The sequence below is a fragment of the Rana temporaria genome, chromosome 10, assembly GCF_905171775.1.
Source record: "Rana temporaria chromosome 10, aRanTem1.1, whole genome shotgun sequence".
NCBI classification, from domain to species: domain Eukaryota; kingdom Metazoa; phylum Chordata; class Amphibia; order Anura; family Ranidae; genus Rana; species Rana temporaria.
The window spans coordinates 91,674,683-91,702,552 of NC_053498.1; the positions used below are offsets into that span (position 1 = coordinate 91,674,683).

At 43.2% G+C, this 27,870-nt stretch overlaps 1 protein-coding gene across 1 annotated transcript; it reads left to right on the forward strand.

The window, feature by feature from the left end:
* The first annotated feature begins 3,607 nt into the window (after positions 1–3,607).
* Positions 3,608–24,484, forward strand: GRWD1 (glutamate rich WD repeat containing 1). The gene is made up of 7 exons (XM_040325681.1): positions 3,608–3,879; positions 7,392–7,509; positions 9,325–9,499; positions 12,851–13,064; positions 17,492–17,634; positions 20,327–20,524; positions 24,002–24,484. Exons 1-7 carry the CDS (start codon positions 3,648–3,650, stop codon positions 24,317–24,319), a joined length of 1,398 nt encoding a protein of 465 aa, XP_040181615.1. The 5' UTR covers positions 3,608–3,647; the 3' UTR covers positions 24,320–24,484.
* Positions 24,485–27,870: the final 3,386 nt, after the last annotated feature.

A 27,870-nucleotide genomic window follows, 5' to 3' on the forward strand; every position in this document is an offset into this window, starting at 1 on the left:
CCAGTTACAGGCTTCCTAACTTTCGAAAGTTCCCAGATATGTCAACTAGGGATTAGCTCAGGCCTGTTCTGATACTAGTCTGGACCCAACCAAGCTCTTCCAGCAGGAAGATGTCACTACAGACCACCAATAAAAATGCCCCTTGTATACAGTACATGCAGTGGGGTGGGGAACGCCTCTGCTGCTTATGATTGGCTGCCCACAGTGACAGCTTCCTGTCAAGAGAGCTAAGGTGGGTTCAAACTCATATTCAAAAGCAACAAACACTGAGAGCTCTGAGGAAGGGGGATTGTCTTCCGAAATGCGTTTGTTTCCAATCTGATGGTCTATTGACGGAGACACAGCCCATGGCTAAAGTATCCATGTTATATGGATTTTGTGGAAATTTCAGAGACCTGGTTCAACAGCTTTCATGATTGGCTGGCAACCATTCAAGAGTATACCCTTTATCACAGGAATAGAGAGAGTAAAAAAGGGGGAGGGGTATGCCTATATATCAAGAATAATGTACAAGTGAATGTGAGAGATGACATAACTAAGGAAGCTAGGGAGAAGGTGGATGTAACGGAATGACCCGGGACATCCAGAGACTTTGTGAGGATGGGGGATACTCCTGTGTCAGCGTCACTGATAACTCTTGGGTCTGAGTCCACTCTGTGCCCTTTGGGCATGGAGTGGCAAGGGAATCATAATTCATGTATTACATGAGATAGGACCTCAATAATAATTCATATTGCAGGATCTTGAGAGATTGCAAGATGTGGGCCAAACCAGTCAATAGTGACTCATTTCTAGTGACATGCTAATTGCATCAGGGCCTGGGAGACAGTCCATTGTCCTTGTGTAAAGGTGTTGTAGCGGACAGGTGTTAATCCCAGGTCTGCTCCCAGACCTATAATTATGCAAACTAAATACTGCTTACGTGTGATAACACTGTCTAGAGCCTAGCCTATTGATGCTCAGAGGTGTCAAGCTGTATGCGGAGACGAAATGTCTGCCTATGAGACGGAGTGGGTGAAGGTGTTTTGTTGTTGATTAAGGAATGTTAAGTAATTACCCTTAGTGTGTGATTAGGGGGGTGGAGATCTCATTGTCCCTTTGAATACTGTCACATGGTTGTACTGTATAAAAAGCTGAGAAGAAACCATTAAAGTTATCATTACATTTGGAACAAGCACAGAGCTGTGTCTCGTCTTGATTCTGGGCAAATGAAATGGGATCGGGTCCTGACGGTTGGAGTGTCGATAAGCTGTCGTGACTGGGATGGAAGGTTGTAAACGGTGGTGACCGTTACAGTGGAATACTTATGAGTAGAGCTCCAGAGGGATGAAGCTAAGGGGAAAATAATACTGGGAGTATGCTATAGGCCCCCTAACCTGAGAGAGGAGGGGGTGACGGATCTCCTATTACAAGTTGGATTAGCAGCAAGGATGGGAAGTTTTATCATAATGGGGGATTTTATTTATCCAGACATAGACTGGGCGGAGGGAACGACGCATTTGTCTAAGGCTCGCCAGTTCCTAAATGTCTTGCAGGACAATTTCATGGCTCAAATGGTAGATGCACCAACTATAAATAAAGCGTTACTGGATCTACTAATTAACAACAATACAGACCTGATCACAGATGTGGAAATACGGGGCAATTTAGGAAACAGAAATCACAGTTCAATTGGCTTCAGCATATCAAAAACAAATAGGAAACATAAGGGGAATACAAAGACACTGAATTTCAAAAGAGCAAACTTTATTGCAGGGTATTGCAGAGTATTGCAGGGTATTTCAGGGTATTGCAGAGTATTGCAGGATATTGCAGAGTATTGTGGAGTATTGCAGGGTATTGCGGAGTATTGCAGGGTATTGCGGAGTATTGCAGGGTATTGCACAGTATGGCAGGGTATTGCAGGGTACTGCAGAGTATTGTGGAGTATTGCAGGGTATTGCAGAGTATTGCAGGGTATTGTGGAGTATTGCAGGGTATTGCACAGTATGGCAGGGTATTGCAGGGTACTGCAGAGTATTGTGGAGTATTGCAGGGTATTGCAGAGTATTGCGGGGTATAGCGGAGTATTGTGGGGTATTGCAGAGTATTGCGGGGTATTGCGGAGTATGGCAGGGTATTGCGCAGTATTGCGGGGTATTGCAGGGTATTGCAGAGTATGGCAGGGTATTGCAGAGTATTCCACAGTATGGGCAGGGTGTTGCAGAGTATTGCACAGTATGGGCAGAGTATTGGCAGGGTATTGCAGAGTATTTACAGGGTATTGCAGAGTATTGCGGAGTATTGCAGGGTATTGCGGAGTATTGCAGGGTATTGCGGAGTATGGCAGGGTATTGCGCAGTATTGCACAGTATGGGCATGGATGGCTGAGCAGATCCAGCCCACAGTGCTACTGCCTCCGCTCTCTCCCCCTCTCCTCTCACACTGTACAGATCGGTACAGAGAGGGGAGAGAGGAACCGGCGTCATCACATGACGCCGGTTTGTTTACAAGTGATCGCTCCGGCATTGGACGGAGCAATCGCGTGGTAAACAGCCGCTATCAGCGGTGATTTACCGTGATCCGTGATGCGGACCTGGGGGTCACAGAGACTCCCGTGTGCGCGCAATTCTGAGAGGACGTTATATAACGTCCTCCCAGAGTTAAGGAACCACCCTGCCGCCGTTATTCGGCGGTGGGCGGTGGTTAAAGGGGTTGTAAAGGTTATTTTTTTTTTGTTTTATTAAATGGGTTACTTTAAGCTAGTGCATTGTTGGTTTATTTACCTTTTCCTTCAATTTCCCTTCTAAATGTTTTTTTTCTTTGTTTTCTTTGTCTGAATTTCTCACTTCCTGTTCCTCCTCAGTAAGCTGTTCAGTAAGCTGTTCTAAATAACTTTCCACCGCTCGGATGATGGGGGCAAGTTTACTGAGGAGAAACAGAAAGTGAGAAATTCAAACAAAGAAAAAAAAATTTAGAAGGGAAATCGAAGGAAAAGGTAAGTGAACCAACAATGCACTAGCTTAAAGGAACCGATTTAGAAAAAAAAAAAAAAGACAAACCTTTACAACCCCTTTAAAAGAAGAAAGCATTGCAAAAAAAAAAAAAAAACTAATTGTAAAAAAAAAAAAAAAAAAACAACTGACACATGTGCCACTGTCACATGAGATTAAATAAAAGTATCGGTAATCGGTATCGGCGAGTACTTGAAAAAAAGTATTGGTACTTGTACTCGGTCTTAAAAAAGTGGTATCGGGACAACCTTAAACTAGACCAAAATGAGGGACAAATGAGGAGGAAAGAGGGACATTGCTCCAAATCAGGGACAGTCCCTCAAAATCAGGGACAGTTGGGAGTTGGGCTGTACTGTGTTCCACCAAGTTCCTCTCAACACACAGCCCTGACCAATATTTCTGGTACTTTGTTGTTGCTCTTCCTATATTGTACCTGCTCCTCTCATTCACAGCTTCCCCCCTAACCAAGAACAACCCACAGAACAGAGAAAAACTACACTTTTACTCTGTGCAATGCTATGGCTTAGTTCAGACTCTACAGATGTCATTGAATTGACTGCGTGTTGATAAAGATTATTGACAAAAAAAAAAAAAACTCCGGCGGACGCTGCCCTTAGTTGAAGCTGCCGGAAGTGACGCTTTCCCTTTCCCATCATGTCGGGCACAGGGGAACCCACATGGAGAGATCCCACACGGGAAGACGATGAAGACATGGAGGGGACAGAGAGCGAGGAAGAAGAGGATGAGATCATGGAGGAGAACGAGGAAGAAGAGAAGGACCCGGGTCCTGAGAGAGTGTACTTGCCCGGGATGGAGCCCCTGGAAGAGGGAGAGGAGCTGGTGATGGACCATGATGCCTACATTCTCTATCATCAGGCACAGACAGGTCAGACCAATCATACATGGGGATGCCAGGATTATTGCCATAATAGTGACATGTGACCCATATCTTCTGGAGATCAGTCTCTGATCTCTAGGCATGCGTTGTATAGCATATAGTTCTATTGGTGCAGCTTGGATCAATGTAACTATACAGTCATATACCATACCTAGCTGATCACCTCTGAAAATCGATAGTAGTTGCTGCTTTTACAAGCGATTGTCACTTTGTCCAGCAGCTGCACAACAATCGCAGGGGGTTGCTCACTCAGCACAGGCACCATTCACAGAACCCTTTGTAATTTTATCAATGAACACAAGGTGTTCTCTGATTGGACAAGGCAGAGAGGTGGAACAGTCACATCATGATCGCCGCAGAAGTTGAGGAAAGTGACGGTCGAACCAAGGAGTGATGTAAAACATATAGTGTTGGGGGTAGAGCTGCACGATTCTGGCTTAAATGAGAATTGCTAATTTTTTTTGCTTGGAATAAAGATCACGATTCTCATAGTGTAACATCATTCACATTATTCCAAAAAAATTGGGCTAACTTGAAAATGAAAACAAAGTGTAATAAAAAAAAAAATTGCGTTCTAAAAACCACTGCGCAAATATGGTGTGACATAAAAATTGCAACAACCACCATTTTATTCTCTAGTGCATGGGTCTTCAAACTATGGCCCTCCAGTTGTTCAGGAACTACAATTCCCATCATGCCTAGTCATGTCTGTGAATTTCAGAGTTTTACAATGCCTCATGGGATGTGTAGTAACGCAACAGCTGGAGGGTCGTAGTTTGTGGATCCCTGCTCTAGGGTCTCTGCTAAAAAAAATAAATAAATCACGTTTGTGTGCTGCAATAAATTTTCAAGCATAAGAGTGATTTTTTTTTTTTTTTTTTTACTTGTCTTCCACCAGGTCTGATTCCGGTACCCTTAGGCCTCTTTCACACTGGGCGGATCAGTAATGATGCACCTCCGCTTGCTCAGCGGGGATCGCTCCGTTGATCCCCGCTAAGCCGGCGGATGACAGGGCGGTCCCCGCACACTGTGCAGGGACCGCCCTGTCTTTTCTCCGCTTCCCCCCTATTGGAGGATCGGATGAACACGGACCGTGTGTTCGTGTTCACCCGATCCGATCGATGGAAGGAAAAGTAGGTTTTTCCTCCGTCACACTTTGGCGGATCGGATGTCAGCGGGCATGTCACCGCTGACATCCGCGGCTCCATAGAGGAGCACGGAGCGCCCGTACAGGTCCGCAAAAAAAACTGACAGACGGACCTGTACAGGCGCTCAGTGTGAAAGATCCCTAAACATGCTGAAAACCTGAACAGCGACATCATCTGACGGCACGGCCTGACAAATTTGCTTTATCTAGGAGTCAGCTAAAAAAAGTTAGGAGACCGTTTTAACAAAGCTTTATTTTAAGCAACAAAACCCCTTCTGTTATGTAGCCCTGATGTTTATCCTTATAGGTGCATGACACAGGTTTACACAGGAGGTGCCGGTGTTCTATCGAATAGTACCTTCCATCGAAAAGTGCCCGCAGGGCTGGTTTACAGTGCTCCAGGTCAGGTTTTGTCAGTGTTGCAGGTCGGATTTTGCCTGTGTCTAAAGGTGGGTTGTAACACAGCCACAACCCGCCTGTCAACAGCGAGGCACAATCTGCCAACTATGGTCTCTCTCCGCTGTTTGCATAGGTTTTAAATTCTACCTGTCAAATGGTATCTCCCATCGAAAAAAAATATCTCCTACGATGTGCGCATGCACTATGGTGACGTCACGCCAGCTGTTTGGGAAATCAGCTGGTGTGGACTTCTGTACTGCATGTGCACTCTTCAGCGGAGGGCACTATTCGATAGAACAACGGTATGTGAAAAAGCAAAAAAAAAAACTTTAGCTCTACTTAGAGTAAGCAGCAGAGAAAACGTTTGGGGTTTTTTTTTTTTTTTTTTTAGATGTTAATTGCTTCAATACCAGACACTCTTACCTCCTTCCTGCCCAGAACAATCTTCAGCTTTCAGCGCTGTGACACTTTGAATGACAATGATGCAGTAATGCAACAGTGTACCTATAATAAATATATTGTATTATAATTTTATTTTGGGGCGCTGACAGGCTGACATTGTGCAGGAGCCACCGCAGCATTTCCCCCCTGCAATCAGCGGCAAGGTGGCACACTGAGCAGCCAGGCTAGGCTGAATCTTGGGCTGGGGTCCGGATCCCGGCTCCCTCCTTTGATCAGCGACGAGGTGGGCTCATTCACACCGAGCAGCCGGGCTAGGCAGAATCCCCAGCTGGGGTCTGGATCCTTCTGCAAGCAACGGCAAAGCAGGCTCGCTGTTTCACCAAGTAGCTGGCGGTGTGTGTGCGTTTGGCAGCTCTCTGTGAATGCAGCTGCCAGCTCAGGTCAGTCTGTAAAACATAATCTGTCCAGCCTGATGCAACCTCCCATACCCAGGCCAGCTAGGCTGACAAAAGCGGAGGCACCAGAATGCATTTTATAGATCCCATGGTGACCTGGCGCCTGAGATTTGTCGAGCCCTGCTGATAGGATGCTGTTTTTGTTCAGGAAACCCTTTTCCACCCACCTCCCTTGATATTTTTTTTATTTTTTCAAAGTTTGTCGAACAGGTTTACAAACTGCTTAAATATTGTCATTCAGCAGGAATTGGCCGACATTAGCGCCATAAATGGCTAGCTTTAGCTGCAGGGTTGAGCATACATCACTCCTTGGGCTATAATGGGTTGCCTGAATTTACAGGATGATGCAGTCTTGCTTAAAGTGGTAATAAACTATAAATGTCAAACACAGCTGACAGGCAGATTTTAATAACGGAAGAAACCCCAGTGTTCTTTTTTTTTTTTTTTTTTTTTGGTCATAAATGCTTCTCCTGATCTGTCAGCGGTAATGTATTCTGAGCCACATGTGCAGCTCAGACCACATTTACAGCACCCGCTCTTAGCCATGGTGATGTGACTCATGTGCTTTAGTGATGTCATCGCGGCTTAGCCATTCATGCGGCTGGAGAAAGGGAACCCATGGGGAAGACCAGGAGAAGATGGAGGTGCCTGGAACCCGCTGGAGGGCTGGTTTAATAGATGAGCCTGCCATAATGTGCCAATTTGTGGTGCATACTATAGTGTACATTATGGCATAAACCACCATTTAAAAAAAAGTGTTCAAGACCCCTTTCACACGAGTCTCCGATCTGATCAGCAGGGGATTCGCTCACTGATTCCCTGATGATCAGAGCAGGCTGATGATAGGTCTGTGTCTGCTCAGTTTATGAAGAGCAGACACAGACAGAGCCCACCCTGATCTATGTGGGGCTGGGTATAAATGGACTCCACTGTCTGTTTTACACCAGACTGTCTCCGATTCAGTCCACCTACATGGAGGACAACGGATCATCGTGCATTTGTTTTAAGCAGACCAGGTGGTAGGTGGGTGGGTGTGAACAGACACAAGTATATGGGTCTCCCATGTTTCTCTTCTAATATATTTTTCCTTTTTTCAGGTGCGCCATGTTTAAGTTTTGATGTCATTCTGGATACTTTAGGAGACAGTCGTTCAGACTATCCTCTGACTCTGTTTCTCTGTGCTGGAACACAAGCTGACACCGCTCTAGGCAACAGGTAATACAATGATTTATTGCTTTTTTTTATTCTTGTTTAAAACTTGGAGCCATCTATTTCAACTTGTATGGAGCTGTTTCAAAAGATAAACAAAACAATGATTAGGTGCTTATCACAGGATTTACTATGCTCTTGCTATTTTTTTTTTATGTTTTTCTCCTCCATGCTTGCTTCTCTGACTGCGCACCCAGGCAGTGGAAGAGACACAGAACCAAAGCTCGGCAGCTGCTGTCAGTCACCACTGTATAGGAGAGGCATGTCTCTTGTACTTGCTATATATGCTGCGAACAGCTACACAAATGATTGTAGTTCTGAACAGGAGCGCACATGAAGTGGGGACTCGGTTCACACTGATGCAATGTGGGAAATGCAGTGAAATCGCATGGCTACCATGTGACCTGCTGCGGGTGTTAACACCCCAAAACAGCTCTCAAAATTCAGATCCAGAATCGGATCACATGTGTTCACAAGTGCGATTCAGGTGCGGCAAAAAACGGGACCTGTACCATTTTGGTGCAGGTCTGATGCGATTTGAGCCATACATAATGGGTTACATTGCATCACACAGACATTGCATGTGATGCGCACAGAAATGCGGTATCCCATACCACACAAGTGTGAACCCAGGCTAAAGAAACTCCATAGGTACAGGCAGGCACAGGGGCCACCTGCATAAGGCCCCTTTCACAGTAGGGCGGGAAGCGCGGTATAGGGCCGCTAAAAATAGCGGCGCTATACCGTCGGATTTGCCACGGGCTGTATTAAACCCCCGCTAGTGGCCGATAAAGGGTTAATACGGCCCGCAATGCATCTCTGCAGAGGCGCATTGCGGGCGGTATTGCCGCGGTTTCCCATTTTTTTAAATAGGAAGGAGCGGTATACATACCGCTCCAAAGATGCTGCTGCCAGCGCATCGCCTCAGTGTGAAAGCCCTCCGGCTTTCACATTGAGGTTGCTGGGCAGGAGTTTTTCAGGCGGTATAGCAGCGCTACATTTCTCTGGTAAAAAAATAACACAAAGTAAATATACACTAATTTTGGTTAAGTTAGTCTACAAGCTATGATATATACACTATATTGTGAAAAGTATTGGGACACCTGGCTTTACATGAACTTTAATGGCATCCCATAGTTCATAGGGTTCAATATTGAGTTGGCCCACCCTTTGCAGCTATAACAGCTTCAGCTCTTCTGGAAAGGCTGTCCACAAGGTTTAGATGTGTCTATGGGAATGTTTGACCATTCTTTCAGGAGTGCATTTGTGAGGTCAGGCACTGATGTGGACGAGAAGGCCTGGCTCGCAGTTTCACTACAATTCATCCCAAAGGTGTTCTATCAGGTTGAGGTCAGGCCAGTCAAGTTCCTCCACCCCAAACTCCCTCATCCATGTTTTTATGGACCTTGCTGTGTACACTGGTCCAAATGATTAGGTGGAGGGGGGATTATGGTGTGGGGTTGTTTTTCAGGGGTTGGGCTTGGCCCCTTAGTTCCAGTGAAGGGAACTCCTAAGGCGTCCGCATACCAAAATATTTTGTTCAATTTCATGCTCCCAACTTCGTGGGAACTGTTTTTGGGATGGCCCTTCCCTGTTCCAGTTTGATTGCACACAAGTGTACAAAGCAAGGTCCATAAAGACATGGATGAGCGAGTTTGGGGTGGAGGAACTTGACTGGCCTGCACAAAGATTTGCACACTATTTGTCATGTAATGCAATGTTACCAGGATAAAATGTGATGGGGGGGGGGACGGCTGTCGCCCCCCCCCCCCCTTTTTTTTTTTTCCATCTGGCGTTTACAATATTATGTATTCATTTTAGGTTGTTGGTAATGAAGATGCACAACCTTCATCGGACCAGCAAAGAGAAGAAGGAGAAGGAGGGCTCAGAGTCTGAGAGCAGTGAGAGTGAAGAAGATGATGAAGACGAGGAGGAGAAAAAGCCACAACTAGAACTTGCTATGGTTCCACATTTTGGAGGCATTAACCGTGTTCGGGTAAATGTGAAAAGTCTTATATTCTGTTTTTAGACCAAAATGGAAAAAAATTTTAGAAAGGAATTGTCTCATTCCAAAAGATTTGCACCAAACATTTGGATTTTTCTTTTCATCTTCAAGTTGTCCTTAAAAATGATGGGAATTGATTGCATTGGGCAGCACAGTCTCTTGTCCTCTTTCTTTCACTTTATATACAAGGTCAGCGATTCAGTGATGTGAAAGTTGCATCTGTATAATTTTCTTCTTTGACTCTCAGCCTGGGTTTACACTAGCGCATGTGGAACACCACATTTGATTTGCACAGGAATCGCATCGCATTTCTGTGCACTTTACATGTTTGTGTGGTGCGATTTGAGCCCATTCATTTTGTATGACTCAAATCACATCCACACCAAAATGGTGCAGGTCCCCCCCCCCCCTTTTTTTTTTTTTTGCCACATCGCCCTGGTGTTCGCACACATGCATTACGATTCTGGCAATCGCACTGCGTTTTGCAATCTGTTTCGGGGTGTCGTTCATCTAGCATGGATGCTGTGTGATTGCTATGCGGTGCAAAGCGATGCAGGGAAATGCAGCGCATCTTGTGCGTTTCCCGCATTGCATCAGTGTGCACAGGGCTTAATCACTGGTGCATTATTCAACCAAGCTCAGCTTGGTTTTACACAATCGCAGTGTAATTGTGATTTATTTTTAATGGGACTTTCGCACAAACCAAAGCATTTTCTGGTATAATGGGTAAGGGCTAGAACCTCTGTCAGTTTTTTTTATTTATGTCTTTGACCTCATTCTGTAATCTTCTTTACTCCCTGTTCAGGTCACAGACCGTTTAACAAATATGGTTGCATGTGTATGCAATGAATGTGATTGAATGATATGAAAATAAACATTCTTTCACATAACAGAATACCGTGATACTAAAGGTTCTCAAAAATAAAAAAACATACTTGCCTGAACTGTGCAGCTCATTTTTGTACAGAGTGGCCCCGAACATCCTCTTCTGAGGTCCCTCGTGATGCCTCTTCACATTTTAATAACCCCCTTGGAGAAGCTTTCTCCTGAGGTGGTTACCTTGCGTGCGTGCTCCTGAGTCATACACTCGGTGTCCATAGACGGCAAGTGTATGACTCGGCACCGCCCTCCACGTTATTGGATTTGATTGGCAGCAGCGGGAGCCAATGGCTGTGCTGCTATCAATCTATCCAATCAAAGCCGGGACTCCGTGGGGAGGACGACGGCGGTGACGTGCCGAGCGGGTGAACTGGCTCAGGTAAGTCAAACGGGGGGGGGGGGGGGGGAGGGCCGGTGATTGCCAGGTGTTTTTTCACCTTAATTCATAGGATGCATTAAGGTGACAAAACACGAACCTTTGCAACCCCTTTAAGAGAAACAGAAGCCCAAGTGACTGATTTGCATTAAAGTGGATGTAAACCTGAATTTATTTTTTATTTTGATGTCACAATGTACAGAATAAGATTTCCTATCATCTGTGCCCAGTCTTGCCACACAGAGTTAATCCAGCTCTGAGCAATCCTCTTTTTTTATTCAGTGAAATTAAATGGACTTGCAGAGAAAAACCTTAGTCCATTCCGCCCCCTTGCTGTGTGTGACAGGTTATTTACATATCTCATGCACTAGCTTCAGACAGGCATTATTTTTTAATTCCCACCCCCACTCCATTTCTGAAGTCATGTGGTTACTTTTCTGGATTTTCACTGGATGTTGGTGATCATAGCAGAATTCAGTGTAAAAAATACAAAGCAAAAAATACATGTTGACAAGGGGAGTGTAGAGGAGGGCGGAGAGTCTGACATCACAACTCCACCCACCGAGCTCCAGACAAAAGACCCACCCACAGAATCTGCAGTTTTTCAGTTCTTATAACATACAGAGGGGAAACATTTGACAGGTAAGGATACATGCAGGAGGCTTGTATATCCTTATAGATCAGCACCATGGCAGTAGTTTAGAAAGGATGACAGTGGATTTATATCCACTTTAAATGTCCAATTCCTGGCAATAAAGGTTGTTCCCCCTCACACAGCTGATAAGAATGTAATGCTCATTTTGTCAAGGAAATAAGCTAAAGAACCTAAACTTTCCATAAATATTTACTTGACCTTTTTGCATAAAACAGCCCATTTAAGTAAGGGTCCTCAGTAGATGAGAATGTGCTGTGTTCCATACCTGTAAGCCATATTGGTCCCCTATGAAGCCTGTCAGAAAAAATTTCAGGATGCTACAGCTATTGAATGCTCATACCTCGGCATCACAAGAATGAGCTCTGTGAAATTTCTCTCTCCCCCTCTGAAAGATGGTCAAATATAGTAATTAGTGGGAATGCTTCAGAAGTCCCACTATTGTCGTTCGCTTTTTTTATTTATTCTTAATTTTATTTTTATTCCGTACATTTTTTGGCTCTGCTTAACTTCTGCATACTTTCAGCTATTAAAACCATTCAACTTTTAAAATGTTCAGCTTTTTTTCTACTATTTATACTTTTCAAAATATTAAGCTTTTTATCACTTTTTTAACATTGAAGTGAATGAGAGCATGCTTCAAATCCTTAAAATCTTCTTGCGCTCCCAAAAGTTTCAGCTCCTACATACTTTCACCTACAGATGCCAAACAAACTTTAAAATGTTCCCAAAAATATTCAGCTATCTGGATATATCTTTTTCAGTTTGATATCTTTTACAGTTTTTGTGAAAAGGCTGTTTTAATGGATAACATTTCCTGAAATTATCACTAAACATAAACAGAGTGTGTATTGGGCTGTTTAGAGTGGATGTCATAGCTAAAGCACAGAGCCTTACAATTATCTTAGTTCCTTCTCTATAAATTGCTCACGCCCACAAGATCTACTTGTCATACACAATTTATACATTAAAATGTAGGTATTTTTGTCTAGTTTCAGTCAATGTGCTCAGCCTTTTACTTTTGACTGGATGAGCCTCCAAATGACAAGAGTTCTACACTTTCTTCCATTGACTGTCCTGTATACAATTCTTCACATTTCCCAGCGAAACGCACAGCAAACTTCTTTTTTAAGTTTATCAACATAAATTCTTTTTAAAAAACTTAAAATATTCCACATCTTTCATGCATTAGTGATGGTGGTAAACTTTTTTTTTTTTTTATGAAATTCATGTTTATTTTTAAATCATTCCTACTTTTCCAACTATTCTCATGTCTTCAACTTTTTCTTACAGATTTAAGCTATTCATCCAGTTGGCTTTAGCAATTCAGCATTCCCACGCATTTTCTGCAGGAAATGCATTTTCTAGTTTAGCTGTTAATGTTGCTTTTTGGGCATACTTGATTCGGTAACTGGACAATGTGCTCCTTTCACAGGTCACTACGCTGATGGACACCCCTGTAGCTGCTGTTTGGTCAGAGAAGGGTCAGGTGGAAATCTATGATCTGCAGAAGCAGTTGGCAGCTGTATCGGACCCCCAGAGCTTGGCTACATTTCTGAAAGATGAACAAGCCAAGATCAAACCAGTCTACTCATTCTCTGGTCACATGACTGAAGGCTTTGCTATAGATTGGTCTCTAAAGACAGCAGGTAGGAACAAAAGGAAGGTTACTTTACTAAAGTGCATTACATTCATCTCGAATATATACAGTGCCTTGAAAAGGTACACATACCCCTTTGAATTTTCCACATTTTGTCATGTTGCAACTAAAAACGTAAATGTATTTTATGTGATCTACCAACACAAAGTGGCACATAATTAAGTGGAAGGAAAGGTGGGTTTTCATTTTTTTTTTTACAAATATCTGAAAAGTGACGTGCATCTGTATTCAGCCCCCTTTACTCTGATACCCCAAACTATAAAAATCTAGTGGAACTAATCGCCTTCAGAAGTCACCTAATTGGTAAATAAAGTCCACCTGTGTAATTTAATCTCAGTATAAATACAGCTGTTCTGTGAAGCCCTCAGGTTTGTTAGAGAACCTTGGTAAACAAACAGCATCACGAAGGCCAAGGAACACACCAGATAACGTTATGGAGAAGTTTAAAGTAGGGTTAGGGTATAAATAAATATCCCAAGCTTTGAACATCTCACAGAGCACTGTTCAGTCCATCATCCAAAAATGGAAAACATATGGTACAACTGCAAACCTATCAAGACATGGCTGTCCACCTAAACTGACAGGCCGGGCAAAAGGAGCATTAATCAGAGAAGCAGCCAAGAGGCCCATGGTACCTCTGGAGGAGCTGAAAAGATCAATGGCTCAGGTTGGAGAATCTGTCCACAGGACAAGTATTAGTCATGCACTCCACAAATCTGGAAGAGTGGCAAGAAGAAAGCCATTGTTGAAAGCAAGCCATATGAAGTCCCATTTGCAGTTTGCAAGAAGCCATGTGGGGGACACGGCAAACAAGTGGAAGAAGGTGCTCTGGTCAGTTCAGATCAAAATGTACCTTTTTGACCTAAAAGCAAAATGTGTGGTGGAAAACGAATTCTGCACATCACCCTGAACACACAATCCCCCACTGTGAAACATGGTGGTGGCAGCATCATGTTTTGCAGATGCTTTTCTTCAGCGGGGACAGGGAAGCTGGTCAGAGTTAATAGGAAGATGGATGGAGCCAAATACAGGGACATTTTAGAAGAATGCGACTGCAGCGGAGGTTCACCTTCCAGCAGAACAACGACCCTAAGAATACAGACGTTCTTCATCCAATCTGACAGAGTTTGAGCTATTTTGCAAAGAATGGGCAAACATTTCACTTTCTGCAAAGCTGGTAGAGACATCCCCCAAAAAGACTTGCAGCTGTAATTTCAGTGAAAGGCGGTTCTACAAAGTATGGGGGAGGGGGGGGGGGCTGAATACAAATGCACACCACACTTTTTACATATTTGTAAAAAATCTTAATTATTTATCGTTTTCCATCCACTTCACAATTATGTACCACTTTGTGTTGGTCTATCACATAAAATCCCAATAAAATACATTTACTTTTTTGGTTGTAACATGACAAAATGTGTCAAATTTCAAGGGGGTATGAATACTTTTTCAAGGCACTGTACAAGACAGTTTGCTGTTTGTTTATCGCAGTGTGTGTGTTTTAACCATTTTAGGCCTCTTGCATATAGTGCCCATTGTTAGTCAGAACTGCATTTATCTTAGAGCAGTGTATAGGAAGGCCTTGAAAGGAATCAACAAGCAGAATAGTATTTATCATATTGCTGGTTACTTATTAACTCTAACCAGAACTAGAAACGTGTGTTCACACTTGAATATGCTTGCTCATTCACAAATGATAATATAAAGACTGTGTCTCCATGAGTATAGGGCAGCACATTGCTCCTAAAAAGGTAACCTCACAGACCTGTAGCATCCTCCCAAACCTTGTCATCTTAAACCATTTTGACAGGCCAAGCTGATCAAAATGAACTTTGTCCCTCCCTAACACGTGAGGCCACTGGATGCGCTGTATAAACGGCATATAGCTTAGGCTACATACAGCATACCTGTGTTCCAGGTTCAAGCCGAGATTTCATGTCTCATACCTGGCGCATATTGGCAAAGGTTGTGATATCATCAGCCCACCTCTGACTCCGCCAATCAGAGGAAAAAAAACAAGAGGGGAAGCTGCAAACACCTAGTGCATTAACCCAGTAAAAAATGTACAGAGTACAGATACTTCAACAACCTTGTGTTGCAAGCACGCTGACGTGTTTCGAGGACGCACCCACCTTCCTCAGAGCTTTGCTGCTTTTCATTGCTCGAATACATAGATTTCTCTGAATGGCTGAGCGCCGCTCAGACTCTGTGTTCCAGGTATGAGACAGGAAGGTGTCAACTAGAATCCGAAAAACTGTGTTGTATGTAGCCTTCGCTACATACAGTTTATACTAGAGGTGCACCGAATGGAAATTTTGGTACCGAAAATTTGGAAAAAATATTTATTTTTAAATATAATTGTATTTGAATTTTTAAATTCATATAAATGTAAATGAATTTGTCAGCTATTATTGGCACATTTTAGCGCAAGAAAAGCTCAAGAGGAATGTATCCCTTTAAATTCTATGTATGGAAAAACACCATAAGCACAGAATCGTGGTAAAATCGGCACCTTTTTTCTCTTATCTGCCAAATGCAGAGAACGCCATTTTCGGACAAAATCTTTCGGTGCATCTGTAGTTTATACAGCAAATCCAGCGGACTCGCATGTTGGTGAGGGGCAAAGTTTGGGCCAGCTTGGTGATGTAAAATGTATCAAAAGCTGGAGCTCAGCTTTAAAGCTGCAGCACATGCTGGTAATGCCTAAAGCTTTTTAAACCCTTCCTGCCTCCTGTGCATTGAGGCTCAGTTCACACTGCAGCGATGTGGGAACCCTGCAAATCTAGTACGGATTCCAGAATCGCATGTCTCCTGCCGGCACTTCACATTGCACGTTGCCAACTGCTGGGAGTGTCAATACAAAGTTAATGACGCCCCCAGATCAGTTTGCGTATTGCAGTGCGAACTGTACATTTTCGGTCAGAAATCAGATTGCATGGGTGTGAACACCCATGCAATCCAATTCTGGTGCGGGCCAAAAAGAGGGTCCTGCACGAGTTTGCTCCGAATACAATGCAAATTCAGCCATACAGACATCGCATGTGATTTACACAGCTGTGCGGTGTGAATCACATTGCACAGGGATGGCTGAGCAGGGAGGGATGGATGGCTGGATCTGTGTCTGCAATTGTCACAGATCCAGTCCACAGCACTGCAGCTGCCATCCGATCCCTCCCCCCTCTCACACTGTACCGATCGGTACAGAGAGGGGGAGGGAGGAACCGTTTGTTTACAGGTGATCGCTCCGTCATTTGACGGAGCGATCACGTGGTAAACGGCCACCATCCGCTGCAATTTACAGTGATCCGTTAAGGCGCCGGGTCTTCTAGACCCTGGCGGTCACGGATGATTCCGGGGGCGCGCGGGAGCAAGATTCTGGGAGGACGTCCATAGACGTCCTCCCAGAATAACTTGACCGTGCTGTAGACGTATTTTTGTCTATAGCACGGTCGTCAAGTGGTTAAAGTAAAGTCCTTGTTCAGGAAAGGAAACTGGAATCGCCCACGGTGTAAACAAAGACACAATCGGGTGAGCATGAAATTATCCTCCACCAAACATCAACACACTGGGACTCTTACCAAAGAAAATGGACCACTGGGATTACAGGTGGTCAAACAAGCATATGTTCCAACATGACTGCGTACCAGTCATGTTGAAATTTGTTAGTCAAGTCCATCTAAATCTCATAGTCTCCATCTAAATCTCATAGTCTCCATCTAAATCTCATAGTCTCCATCTAAATCTCATAGTCTAACACTCCCCTCCCCCAGACTGACAATAATGCTGTCCAAAGGTGTCTGCTTTACTACTTCATCCATAATACAGACACCCTAAGAAAGGGAGTGTTACTTTGCTTTGTACACTGGTCCAAATCATTTGGTGGAGGGGGGATTATGGTGTGGGGTTGTTTTTCAGGGGTTGTGGGCCTTCTCGTCCAATATCGGTGCCTGGCCTCACAACTGCGCTTCTGGAAAAATAGTCAAACATTCCCATAGACACTCCTAAACCTTGTGGGCAGCCTTCCCAGAAGAGTTGAAGTTGTTATAGCTGCAAAGGGACAGGCCAACTCAATATTGAACCCTTTGGATTAAGACTGGGGTTTCGTTAAAGTTCATATGCATGTAAAGGCAGCCGTCACAATACTTTTGGAAATCTAGCTGACCTCCAAGTAGCAGGAAGGGTCTGGGTATCCTCCAGATGCCACAATGACAGAAAGCTGACCTGGCATCTGGAAATGTCTCAGTTCTATTCAGAGCCCGATTTCCAGGTATGAGAGCTTTACAGGTATAGGCTACATTTATTAATTCATTTTCTTGCTTTTCAGAGGTTACAGTATATTCCGTCAACTGTACAATTTAGCTTCCTGCCCTTGCCAAATGCTCAGTTTGTCTTTCCTTTTGCTATGTCTTTCTTCAGGGAGGTTGATTACTGGTGATTGTAACAAAAACATCCATTTATGGAACCCTAAAGAAGGAGGAACTTGGCTTGTTGACCAAAGACCATTCACTGGTCATACTAAATCGGTGGAAGATCTTCAGTGGTCTCCTACTGAAGACACGGTAAATGAAAAACTCTATAGTCATTTAGGTTTTGTTCAACTTATGAATTGCTTAAGGCCCCCAGGGCCGATCACTATATAGCGATAACATGTGAGTGGCTGCAATTATCTGCCGAAACCTGCTTTCAATGAGGCAGCTAATCGCTGGGTTTATCGTAGGAACTCTTACAGGCAAAACATGGGTGTGCACGCAGCTTTATAGCAGAACTACTATAGTTTGAACCCTTTTGGCTTGGGTTATCGCTCTCAGAACCATGGTGGGGAAATCTAACCTGATCCTTAACACAACTGTGGCAATTTTAAGCTTTACTGTCCAGTTTTAGTAAACCAACCCCACAGTGACAACTTTTAGGCTTCATTTCCATGAACGTTTTTTTTTTTTTTTAGCTGGAGCTCAAACGCCGCGTTAGCGTTTTTGAGCGTTTTTTAACGTCTGGTGTTTTTACAGCTCTAAGGCTGGAGCTTCAGAGCGCGCACTGGTCCTGTTTTTTTTTTTTTTTTGCAGCTTAAAAACGTCTCAGCCATCTACAGCTCAAAAACTTCATGGTGGGCATGAGGCCATAGAATAACATGGAGAGTTGTTTTTAAGCTGCAAAAAAAGCTCAGAAAAGTGGCCGTAAAAACGTCCATGGAAATGAAGCCTTATAGTGCAAAATCTGGTGCAGCTGTACATGGCAGCCAATCTGCTTCTAACTTAAGCTTTGGCAAAAAAACTGGAAGCTGATTGGTTTCTATGCAGAGCTGCACCAGATTTTGCGCACTCCAGTTTTAGTAAATCAACCCCTGTGTGTCGGTATACAAGATCTTGCAAGCTACCTACTAGTACCAATAGCTAATTAATAGAAATTGTAAGATTAGCTGCTGACACTGATCATGTATATAATAAAATATATAATATGTGCCGTGCCAACTACCTGTGTATCCCACCGAGATACTAATGTGAAATAGGTTAACTTATTAGCCACTGCATATATTTGAGTTTGTTATCAGTAAGTGCCAAATCCACTGTGATGCCTTAATCGCATGAAATTAATTGCATTTTGGGCTGTGCTGCTTCGGCAGCACAGTGGATTTGGTACTTGCCATATCATTGAATGTCACTTAGGCCGGGTTCACACTGATAGGACATGACAGTCGTACTACTTTGGATCAGACTTTGCCCTGCGACTTGATCTGTCCCTTGGCTCTCAGGTTCTGCCCCCGCTATCTTGGGTAAGGGAATCAGGAAGTGAAGCCTTGCAGCTTCACTTCCTGGTTTCCTACTGTGCATGCGCGAGTCACGCTGTGTGATCTAAATGGTCCCTGCTCTTTTCTGGGACCTGTCTGTCTCCCAGAAGACAGCGGGGGGAATGGAAGTGGCGTAGATATCCGTGGATATCTATGCCTTGAAGTGGGAGCAAATACCTGCATTAGACGGGTATCTGCTCCCCCCCCTGGAAGGTGCCAAATGTGACACCGGAGGGGGGAGAAAAGCGGAAGTTCCATTTTTGGGTGAAACTCTGCTTTAAGGTGCTTCTGATTAACTCCAACTCTTCTAATAGGTCTTTCCTGACATTTTCTTGGTTGCATCCTACAGCAAAAGCCATGGTCCGCAGAGAGCGTCCAAAGCATCAGAGGCATCTCATTTTTAAAAGGTATCAGTCGTCAAAAGTTTGCAAAATAATTTCAAAGGCATTAGATATACCATGGAACACAGTGAAGACTGTCGTCATCAAGTGCAGAAAATATGTCACAAAGGTGACATTACCAAGAGCTGGACATGCCTCCAAAATTGATGGAAAGAGAACTGGTCAGGAAGCTGCCAAGAGGCCTACAGCAACATTAAAGGAGCTGCAGGAATATCTGGCAAGTACTGGCTGTGTGGTACATGTGACAACAATCCCCCATATTCTTCATATGTCTGGTCTATGGGGTAGAGTGGCAAGACGGAAGCCTTTTCTTACCAAGAAATACATCAAGTCTGGCTAAATTTTGCAAAAACACATCTGAAGTCTGCCAAAAGTATGCAGAGAAATGTGCTCTGGTCTGATGAAACCAAGGTTGAACTTTTTCGCCATAATTCCAAAAGATGTTTGGAACAAAAACACTGCACATCACCAAAAGAACGCCATACCCACAGTGAAGCATGGTGGTGGCAGCATCGTGCTTTGGGTCTGTTTTTCTTTAGGGGCCTTGGTTAAGGGATTTATGAACCATTACAAATACCAGTCAATATTGGCACAAAAGCTTTAGACTTCTGCTAGAAAGCTGAACATGAAGAGGAACTTCATCTTTCAGCATGATGACGACTCAAAGCGTACATCCAAATCAACAAAGGAATTGCTTTACCAGAAGAGAGTGGAGAGTGGGTAAATAGTGCTGTAATCCAATCAAATGGCACTTCAACAAAGTATTAGTTTAAGGGTGTGAACACTTGAACAACAAACTTAAATCTTTTAGTATGGTTGCATAACTAATTTGTACAGTTTATAGGTCACATTAAAGGTGAAAAAAGGTCTGAAATTATTTATCTTTGTATTTTTACGTCATGGAAACTTGACATTTTAACAGGGGTGTGTAGACATATTTTTATATCCACTGTATATAACATGTCTAAATACCTGAAATGCACATATAATCTTATGGGAAGGTTTTGGTGAAAGTAAGGGTCTGGCAACAGTCTTTCATGTTTATGCTGTTTTTTTTTTTGCCAGGTTTTTGCTTCCTGCTCAGTTGACGCATCCATTCGTATTTGGGACACTCGAGCAGCTCCCAATAAGGCGTGTATGCTGACGGCTAACCAGGCTCATGATAGTGATGTGAATGTCATCAGCTGGAGCAACAATGAGCCTTTTATTCTCAGTGGAGGAGATGATGGTGTCTTGAAAATCTGGGACTTGCGGCAGTTTGATGTGGGTATTCTTGTTTTATATAATTTCATCATTCCCCATTTAATAATAAATGAAGCAAGGACTGTGCATTTGCAGTTAGATTTTTAGAAATAACTTGATTTTAGGCTCTTTGATGTGGGCTACATTATTAGTTCTCAGAAATCCAGATGAGGAAATCTTCCCTTTGCCTATGTATAGCTTTTACAAGGGCTTGAGCCCTGGAGGGGGATGGCAGAGCTATTATTGAAACTACAATTCAACCACTGTGTGAACAGCTAGCACTCCTTTTAGTTTTTATTTGCATGTTATGTCAGACTGCAACAAAACATTTTTATTTTTTCAGTAAAATGGGGAAGGGTTGGAACCTCACATTATTTCCTCCTGCATGTACCTTCTTGTCCCAGTGACAAGGTTTGTCTGGAGTTTGGCTTTAAAAGTGTACCTCCTTGCATAATTGTGTTTATACAGCCACCTATAGTCTCCATCAGAAGCCTGGATGACAGGCTGACAATGTAGAACAGAAGTATTGCAGGAATATATCCTACCACAATGTTGGACTTTTATCGGCATCCACATGAGACAAACACTCATATAAAAAAAGCAATGCGTGTACAAATGTTATGATTTTAGGCCTTTAGAACACTACATCCTAGGTCTGGAACAAAAATATATATCCCAAACGGACCAAAATAGTACCACCGTGTATATTATAACCTATACAGTGTAGGTTGTGGTGTACCGGTCCAATACAACGCGTTTTGCATAATACGTAGCTTCTTCAAGACCATGACAGATGGCGTATCTGTCTGTATCTATGTTCTGATAAGAAAACATTGCAAATTGTATGCAAATTATACATGATGTACTAAAAATACAGGATAATTATGTATGGCACACACATTGTGGGATGTCAACATGTCTTGTAGGCAGAAATGGGGGTTATAGGATCCCCAAAATAGCCCTTGTAAATGATAGGACGGTATACAAAAACAAAGATATTAGTAAGATCTCATTGGTGTGGACTAATGATTACATGGGTAGATTGAGTATGACATGTGCAGCGATAACGTTGGATACTCATTTAAAATGTCATAAACTGGATCATATGTCGGGGTACGTAGGGGAAGAAATTGATCCATTCAAACTGCTCACCTATGATTATTCCAAACGAGCCTATAAACCCAATATGAATAGATAAATTCTAAGCACCAATAAATTGGCAATGAAAAATTACACATATGTAATTCCACCAGCTGTAGTATCAACTGGCTTAACAGCAAATACAAAATGAAAAAGACAGTCACTGCGATGGGTGTACCCAAATAAATGAGTCATTAACAGTCCCAAAAAATGTGATTTATTGAAAGTGCTCGTGCTTGATAAATGATCCGTGTTGCAAGGTGCTCGGACTAGGTGCCCCACATGGATGTACACTCGCCCCTATAAGTTGATACTATCTCTAGTATGGTTATTCAAGTGTGTGGGAAAACCCCTGGAGAGATCCGTGGCTGGCATGTCTTGCAGTAGGTGACCTCATATAAGTGGATAGGAATAACAGAAAATAATCTTCATTGCGCAATGCCGTTGAAAATTTATTTTTGCATATCGTGCCTAACGAGGGACGGTTCTTCCCGGATAGTTTTGAGCTGGTCAGACATTTCATTTTATGGAGGTTCTGCAAGAATTCATTGTGTGCAGTACTTCCTTTTAGTGTCGGTTCTGCTTCCCCCAGGGCTACCATTCTAGGTGGTGACTTTGGCCGCTTTAAGGCATCTTCCATCCCCTCCCCCAACGGATTTCCTCCAGAGACATTGTCTGCCACCGCAGGGGTTGCCTGACCCTGTCCCTGACTTTTTCTTATGACGGGGGCCCCAGACTGTTGTTTTGGACACCCTACTAGTGTGTTGACTCTTTGGGGGGGGGTCTCGCCCAAGGCCTGACCTTGCAAATGCGTATACTTCTCCAATTTAGCAGCAGCTGCCTGGCTCACCTTTTTTGTAGTGCGCTGTGATGGCATAATAACTTAAAGCAGATGCCCACCAGTAAATATTTGTCCTTGCCCCCTTCTCCCCTCCACAGCTATCCACAGAACATTCCGCTAAATAAACCGTTGGGGAGGAGAAAGGGAGGAAAAAAAGAGCAATCCTCCACAAACCAGATTGCACTTCAGAGTCCCAATCTCCTTTCATGCTAGGAAAAAACAGAGATGCACTGTCTCTACTTTATATAATTTTCAAAAGTGGGTTAGTGTAATGTAAATTTCTCACCCATCTGCTGTTTACGTATAAAGGGTTGCAGGGGCAGGACCAGTCACTTTTCTTCTGTGGGACATCCTCCTTTCAGTATCAAGAGAAGTGAGAGGAGTTCGGGGGTCTCTCGCACCACTTCTGTTGCCACCATCCATCAGCCGAATTCATCTTCTTCTTGGAAGGTGGGGGTATGGCAGGGGCCTCTCACACCGCCACCGTGACCTCCAGAAAGATTACCTTCGTCCGAAGAGAGGAAGATAAGCACTTTGGTGGGGTCTTACACCCCTGCTATCACCTTCACATTGCTTGCACCGCTGATTTCCTTTCCAGAGAGTACGGGAAGCACTCGGTTCCTACTGGAGCCACTGGTTACAGTCTGTCTCTGAATGCTGCAGTTCATTGGACCGGAGCCCCAGAATTACTTTGAAGCAGAGCATGCGAGTCACCTGCTCACTCCCGGTCCGTCCGCGGGACCCGAGATCACTCCAGCCACAGATGAGGATATGTTTAGGAGAGGGAGAAAACTCACGCTCATGTCTGCATCCACTTCTGGTCACGTCCCCCCCACCTTTCGCAGCTGTAGCCTTTACTCATTTTCAGAAAATATTTGGCTTCTCGGGAAATCGTATAAACATAGACTATTGACAACAGAAAAAAGGAAAAGTGGCCCATTGAGCCTGCTCTTCTAGCCCCTCCTTTTTTAATGCAACGACAGGAAAGGGATATAAAAAGATATCTAGGGAATTGAGAATGCCAATTGGCAGTGTTCAAACTCTGATCAAGGAATGGAAAACGAGGGGTTCTGTTGAAACCAAAACACGGTCGGGTAGACCAACTAAAATTTTAGCCACAACTTCCCAGAAAATTGTTTGGGATGCAAAGAAAACCCGACAAATGACTTCAGCTAAAACGCAGGACTCTCTGAAAACATGTATTGTGGCTGTTTTAAGATGCACAATAAGGAGGCACTTGAAGAAAGATGGGCTGCATGGTCGAGTCGCCAGAAGAAAGCCATTACTATTCAAATGCCTCAAAATATCCCGCTTACAGTGTGCCAAACGGTACAGGCAAGTCTCAAACCTACTGTGTTTAAATACATCTCTATCTATGCTGAAAGTCTATTAAAAATTAGTATTAACGCTTCTCTTATCTGGTTTGAGTGTAGTTTTATATACTGTATAATATATGTACTAAAAGCTTTAAGATTTTATGGTGTGAATTTTCATTTTTTTTTTTTTTTTTTTTACAGAGAGGAGCCAGTGTGGCAAAATTTAAGCAACACACATCGCCTATCACATCGGTGGAGTGGCACCCTACGGACGGTAGTGTATTTGCTGCAGCTGGCGCTGACGACCAGATCACTCAGTGGGATCTTGCTGTTGAACGAGATCAGGATCAGGAAGGCGAAAGTGATGATCCTGCGTTGACCTCTATTCCACCACAACTATTATTTGTTCACCAGGGAGAAAAAGACATTAAAGAGTTACACTGGCACCCACAGTGCCCAGGCATAGTCATCAGCACAGCTCTGTCTGGTTTCAATGTATTTCGCACTATCAGTGTGTGAGGACATTGCTCACTCTAGATATATGGACATACGATGCCATGGACTTTTGCCCAACATTTAAATCAGAAAATTGGCTCATCTTGTTTTTTTTTCTAAGGAATATTACAGGGCCGCTGTATTTTATGTATGTGTGATTACTAAAAAAAATGACTTCTCATTTTTTAAGGAGATGTGCTTTCTTTAGGACATGCAGGAAAACCTGTTATGAGACCCGCCTAACCTTGAAAAGATTAGTGAGCATAGGTCTTCAGGCTCTCTACTCACATACTGACAGGGCTGAAACATTTTTATGGAAGGGTTGATAACCAATCATTTTCCATATATTTTCACTTTGACCAGTGTGCTGGGTACTTTTTAAATAGTTTTCACCAGCGAAACAGTTGTGCCATAAATGTAATCTAGGCCTGCCACAGGTGTACTGGTATCCTGAGCACTTGGGAGAATTGCCTTTCCTCAAAAATGATTTACAGTTACCACCACTAGTGGCTTCTACATCTTTAGGTGGAGCATGCATGTATGTATTGATGGCTACCTAAAATATGGCCTGAACAGTTCTATATTGGTGGTTTCCATGTGTACCAGGCTCACCTATTCCTTCTAGATGCCCAGAACCTCCATGACGGGTGTCTGGTAGGAGATCAGTGAACATTTAAAGAAAAAAGATTGGATAGCTGCACACCCATATGATACAAATAAAAGCTTTTATTTGCGTCCATATGGGTGTGCAGCTATCCAATCTTCTTTCTTTAAATGTACTCTGCAACAATGACAGAATGTGTACCGCATGCATAGCTGGATTGCAGGCACCATTATTGCTGGTTCACCTGGAACAGCATGATTGTTTTTGTTTTTTTCTTCGATCAGTGAACGTATGTTTATCTCTCCATAGTATGAACGGAGAAGTTCTCAGCTCTGAGCACTTCAAGCTCTGGGCCACACCGGTGTCTCTTCAGGCCCGTACACACGATCGGATTTTCCGACGACAATTGTGTGATGGCAGGGTTTTTGTCTGATAATCCGACCGTTTGTACGTCTATCGGACAATTGTTGATGGAATTTCCGACAACAAATGTGGGATAGCATGCGCTCAAATTTTCTGACAACAAATGTGTGCTGTCGGATTATCCGATCGTGTGTGCACTAGTCTGTAAGACTAAAATCCAAAGTACAAACACGCATGCTCTGAACCATTTCTAACTATAAGACAGCATAAGCAGAAGTTGCCCAAAGGGTGGCGCTAAAGAGCGGAACAGTTTTGTGTATGTTGGCTAAAAAGTTCTGCCGTCAGTATGCAGAACAAGTTCACGGCCTTCGCACAAAATTCCACGGATTTGTCCAATAGAAATCCGATCGTGTGTACGAGGCTTTAAAGAGACCGCCTGCTCTGTGCTATTACGTAGTGTAAGTGAGCCTGCTTGGGTGCCCCCACAGTGTGTGACCGTATAGTAGACCCACCTGGAGCGGTGACTTTCTTCTGCCCCCACAGCAAGGTGCTTGCTGTGGGGGCACTCAGCAGGAGAGAGGGTCCTGGAACAGATGCAGGGGACCCAAGAAGAGGAGGATCAGGGCTGCTCTGTGGAAAACCACTGCACAGAGCAGGTAAGTATAACGCATTTGTTTAAAAAAAAAAAAAAAATCTTTAATATCACTTTGTTTAAAAAGAAAAGTGTTTTAAAAATGTACGTTTTAATAAAATAAACTTGCACAAAAATGACTGCAACACACACGCACATTAGGCATTGCTGTGCACGCCAGAACAAGTGCAGTATTTCCAGGGCCTTCGTTCACAGTAAATCTAAAATGATGAGCTGTAAAAAAAAAAAATATTGCTTATGGACAATTTTGGGTACCAAAGCTTTTTTCCCTTCCTCAGGTGGGTGGAATTTTGAACCTTGACATCCTTCTGATGCAGCCTCATCTTTAATATTTTACCAAAAAGTTGGGTGTTGTGTGCACTAGAATTTAATTTGAGTGCATTCTTTGAAAATATAGATTTGTTAAACAATAGTACAAATATGTGACCTAAAAATTGCAACTGCCACCACTTTACTCTTCAGGGTCTCTGCTTTCAAAAAATAAATCGTGTTTTGAGATTTTAAGTAAATTTTTGTGTGTATTTGTGCAATGTGTAATGAAAAATGGCTCTGACCGCAAAGGGGTTAATAATGAACACTAGGCAAATACAATTTAATTCAGTGGTCTCCAAACTTTGGCCCGGGGGCCAGATGGGGCCCTTTGCTTGCTTTTATCTGGGCTATTCCTCTCACTGACACTGTCGAAGGGGCACTATTCCTTCCATTGGTATCAACCATGAAGCGCTGTCCCCCCTGCTAAAACCAAAAATGGGGCACTATTCCTTCTGCTAAAACTAATGATGGGGCAGTGTTTACTCCCACTGATCCCAGGATATTTCCTACTCACACTGGCCATAGTCCGGCCCCCTTAAACTGGCGCTTTGCTTAAAAAGTTTGGAGACCTCTGCTTTAGATAATTACAGTTTGGGGCTTTTGTTTTGGATAGAACAAAAGCGGGAAAAGGCCTCTGTCAGAATTTTATTGACATCTTAGTCTCTACTGGGAGGTTCTCTGATAGGAAGTGATGACATATCTCTCCAATGGTGACAAGGACAAAACAAACATTGTAACAGAGTGAAAGGTTTAGAACTGACAGATCAATTTTTTTTTCTTTTTTTTTTTTCGTGCCTATTGAGACACACAAAACTTTAACCTAGGGCTGCAACTAACAATTTATTTTCATAATTGATAAATTGGCCAATTTAATTGAATAATAACCTTACAAAAAGTGTGTTTGTATAATTTAGCAGGGTGGATTTGTTTTTAAATCAAGTCGATTTTTAAGTCGATAGTTGGAAAAAAAAAAGGCTTGATTTAAATAATTTTTGAAGATCAACTGTCATCTCTGTCCTGCAGGATCCATGCCTTCCCTTGTCGCAGAACAGCTATCTGCCTTGTTTACATAGGACCGCGGTTCTCAAACCCTGTCCTCATGTACCCCCAACAGGCCATGTTTTGGGGGAAAAAAGCCCAACTCATGGAGTAATACAGCCTTTTGTCGTCCTATGTACAGATACTCCAGTCTCTGCTGTGAAACTCTGCAGCTCCTCCAGGGTTACCTTAGGTCTCTGTGCTGCCTCTCTGATTAATGCCCTCCTTGTCCGGTCTGTGAGTTTTGGTGTGCGCCCATCTCTTGGCAGGTTTGCTGTTGTGCCATGTTCTTTCCATTTGTTTATGATAGATTTGATGGTGCTCCTAGGGATCATCAAATATTTGGATATTTATTTTTTATTTTTTTTATAACCTGACCCTGACTCGTACTTCTCAACAACATTGTCCCTTACTTGTTTGGAGAGTTTCTTGGTCTTCATGGCAGTGTCTGGTTAGTGGTGCCTCTTGCTTAGGTGTTGCAGACTCTGGGGCCTTTCAAAAAGGTGTGTGTGTGTGTGTGTGTGTGTGTATGTATATATATATATGTATGTGTGTGTGTGTGTGTGTGTGTGTGTGTGTGTGTGTGTGTGTGTGTGGGTGTGTGTG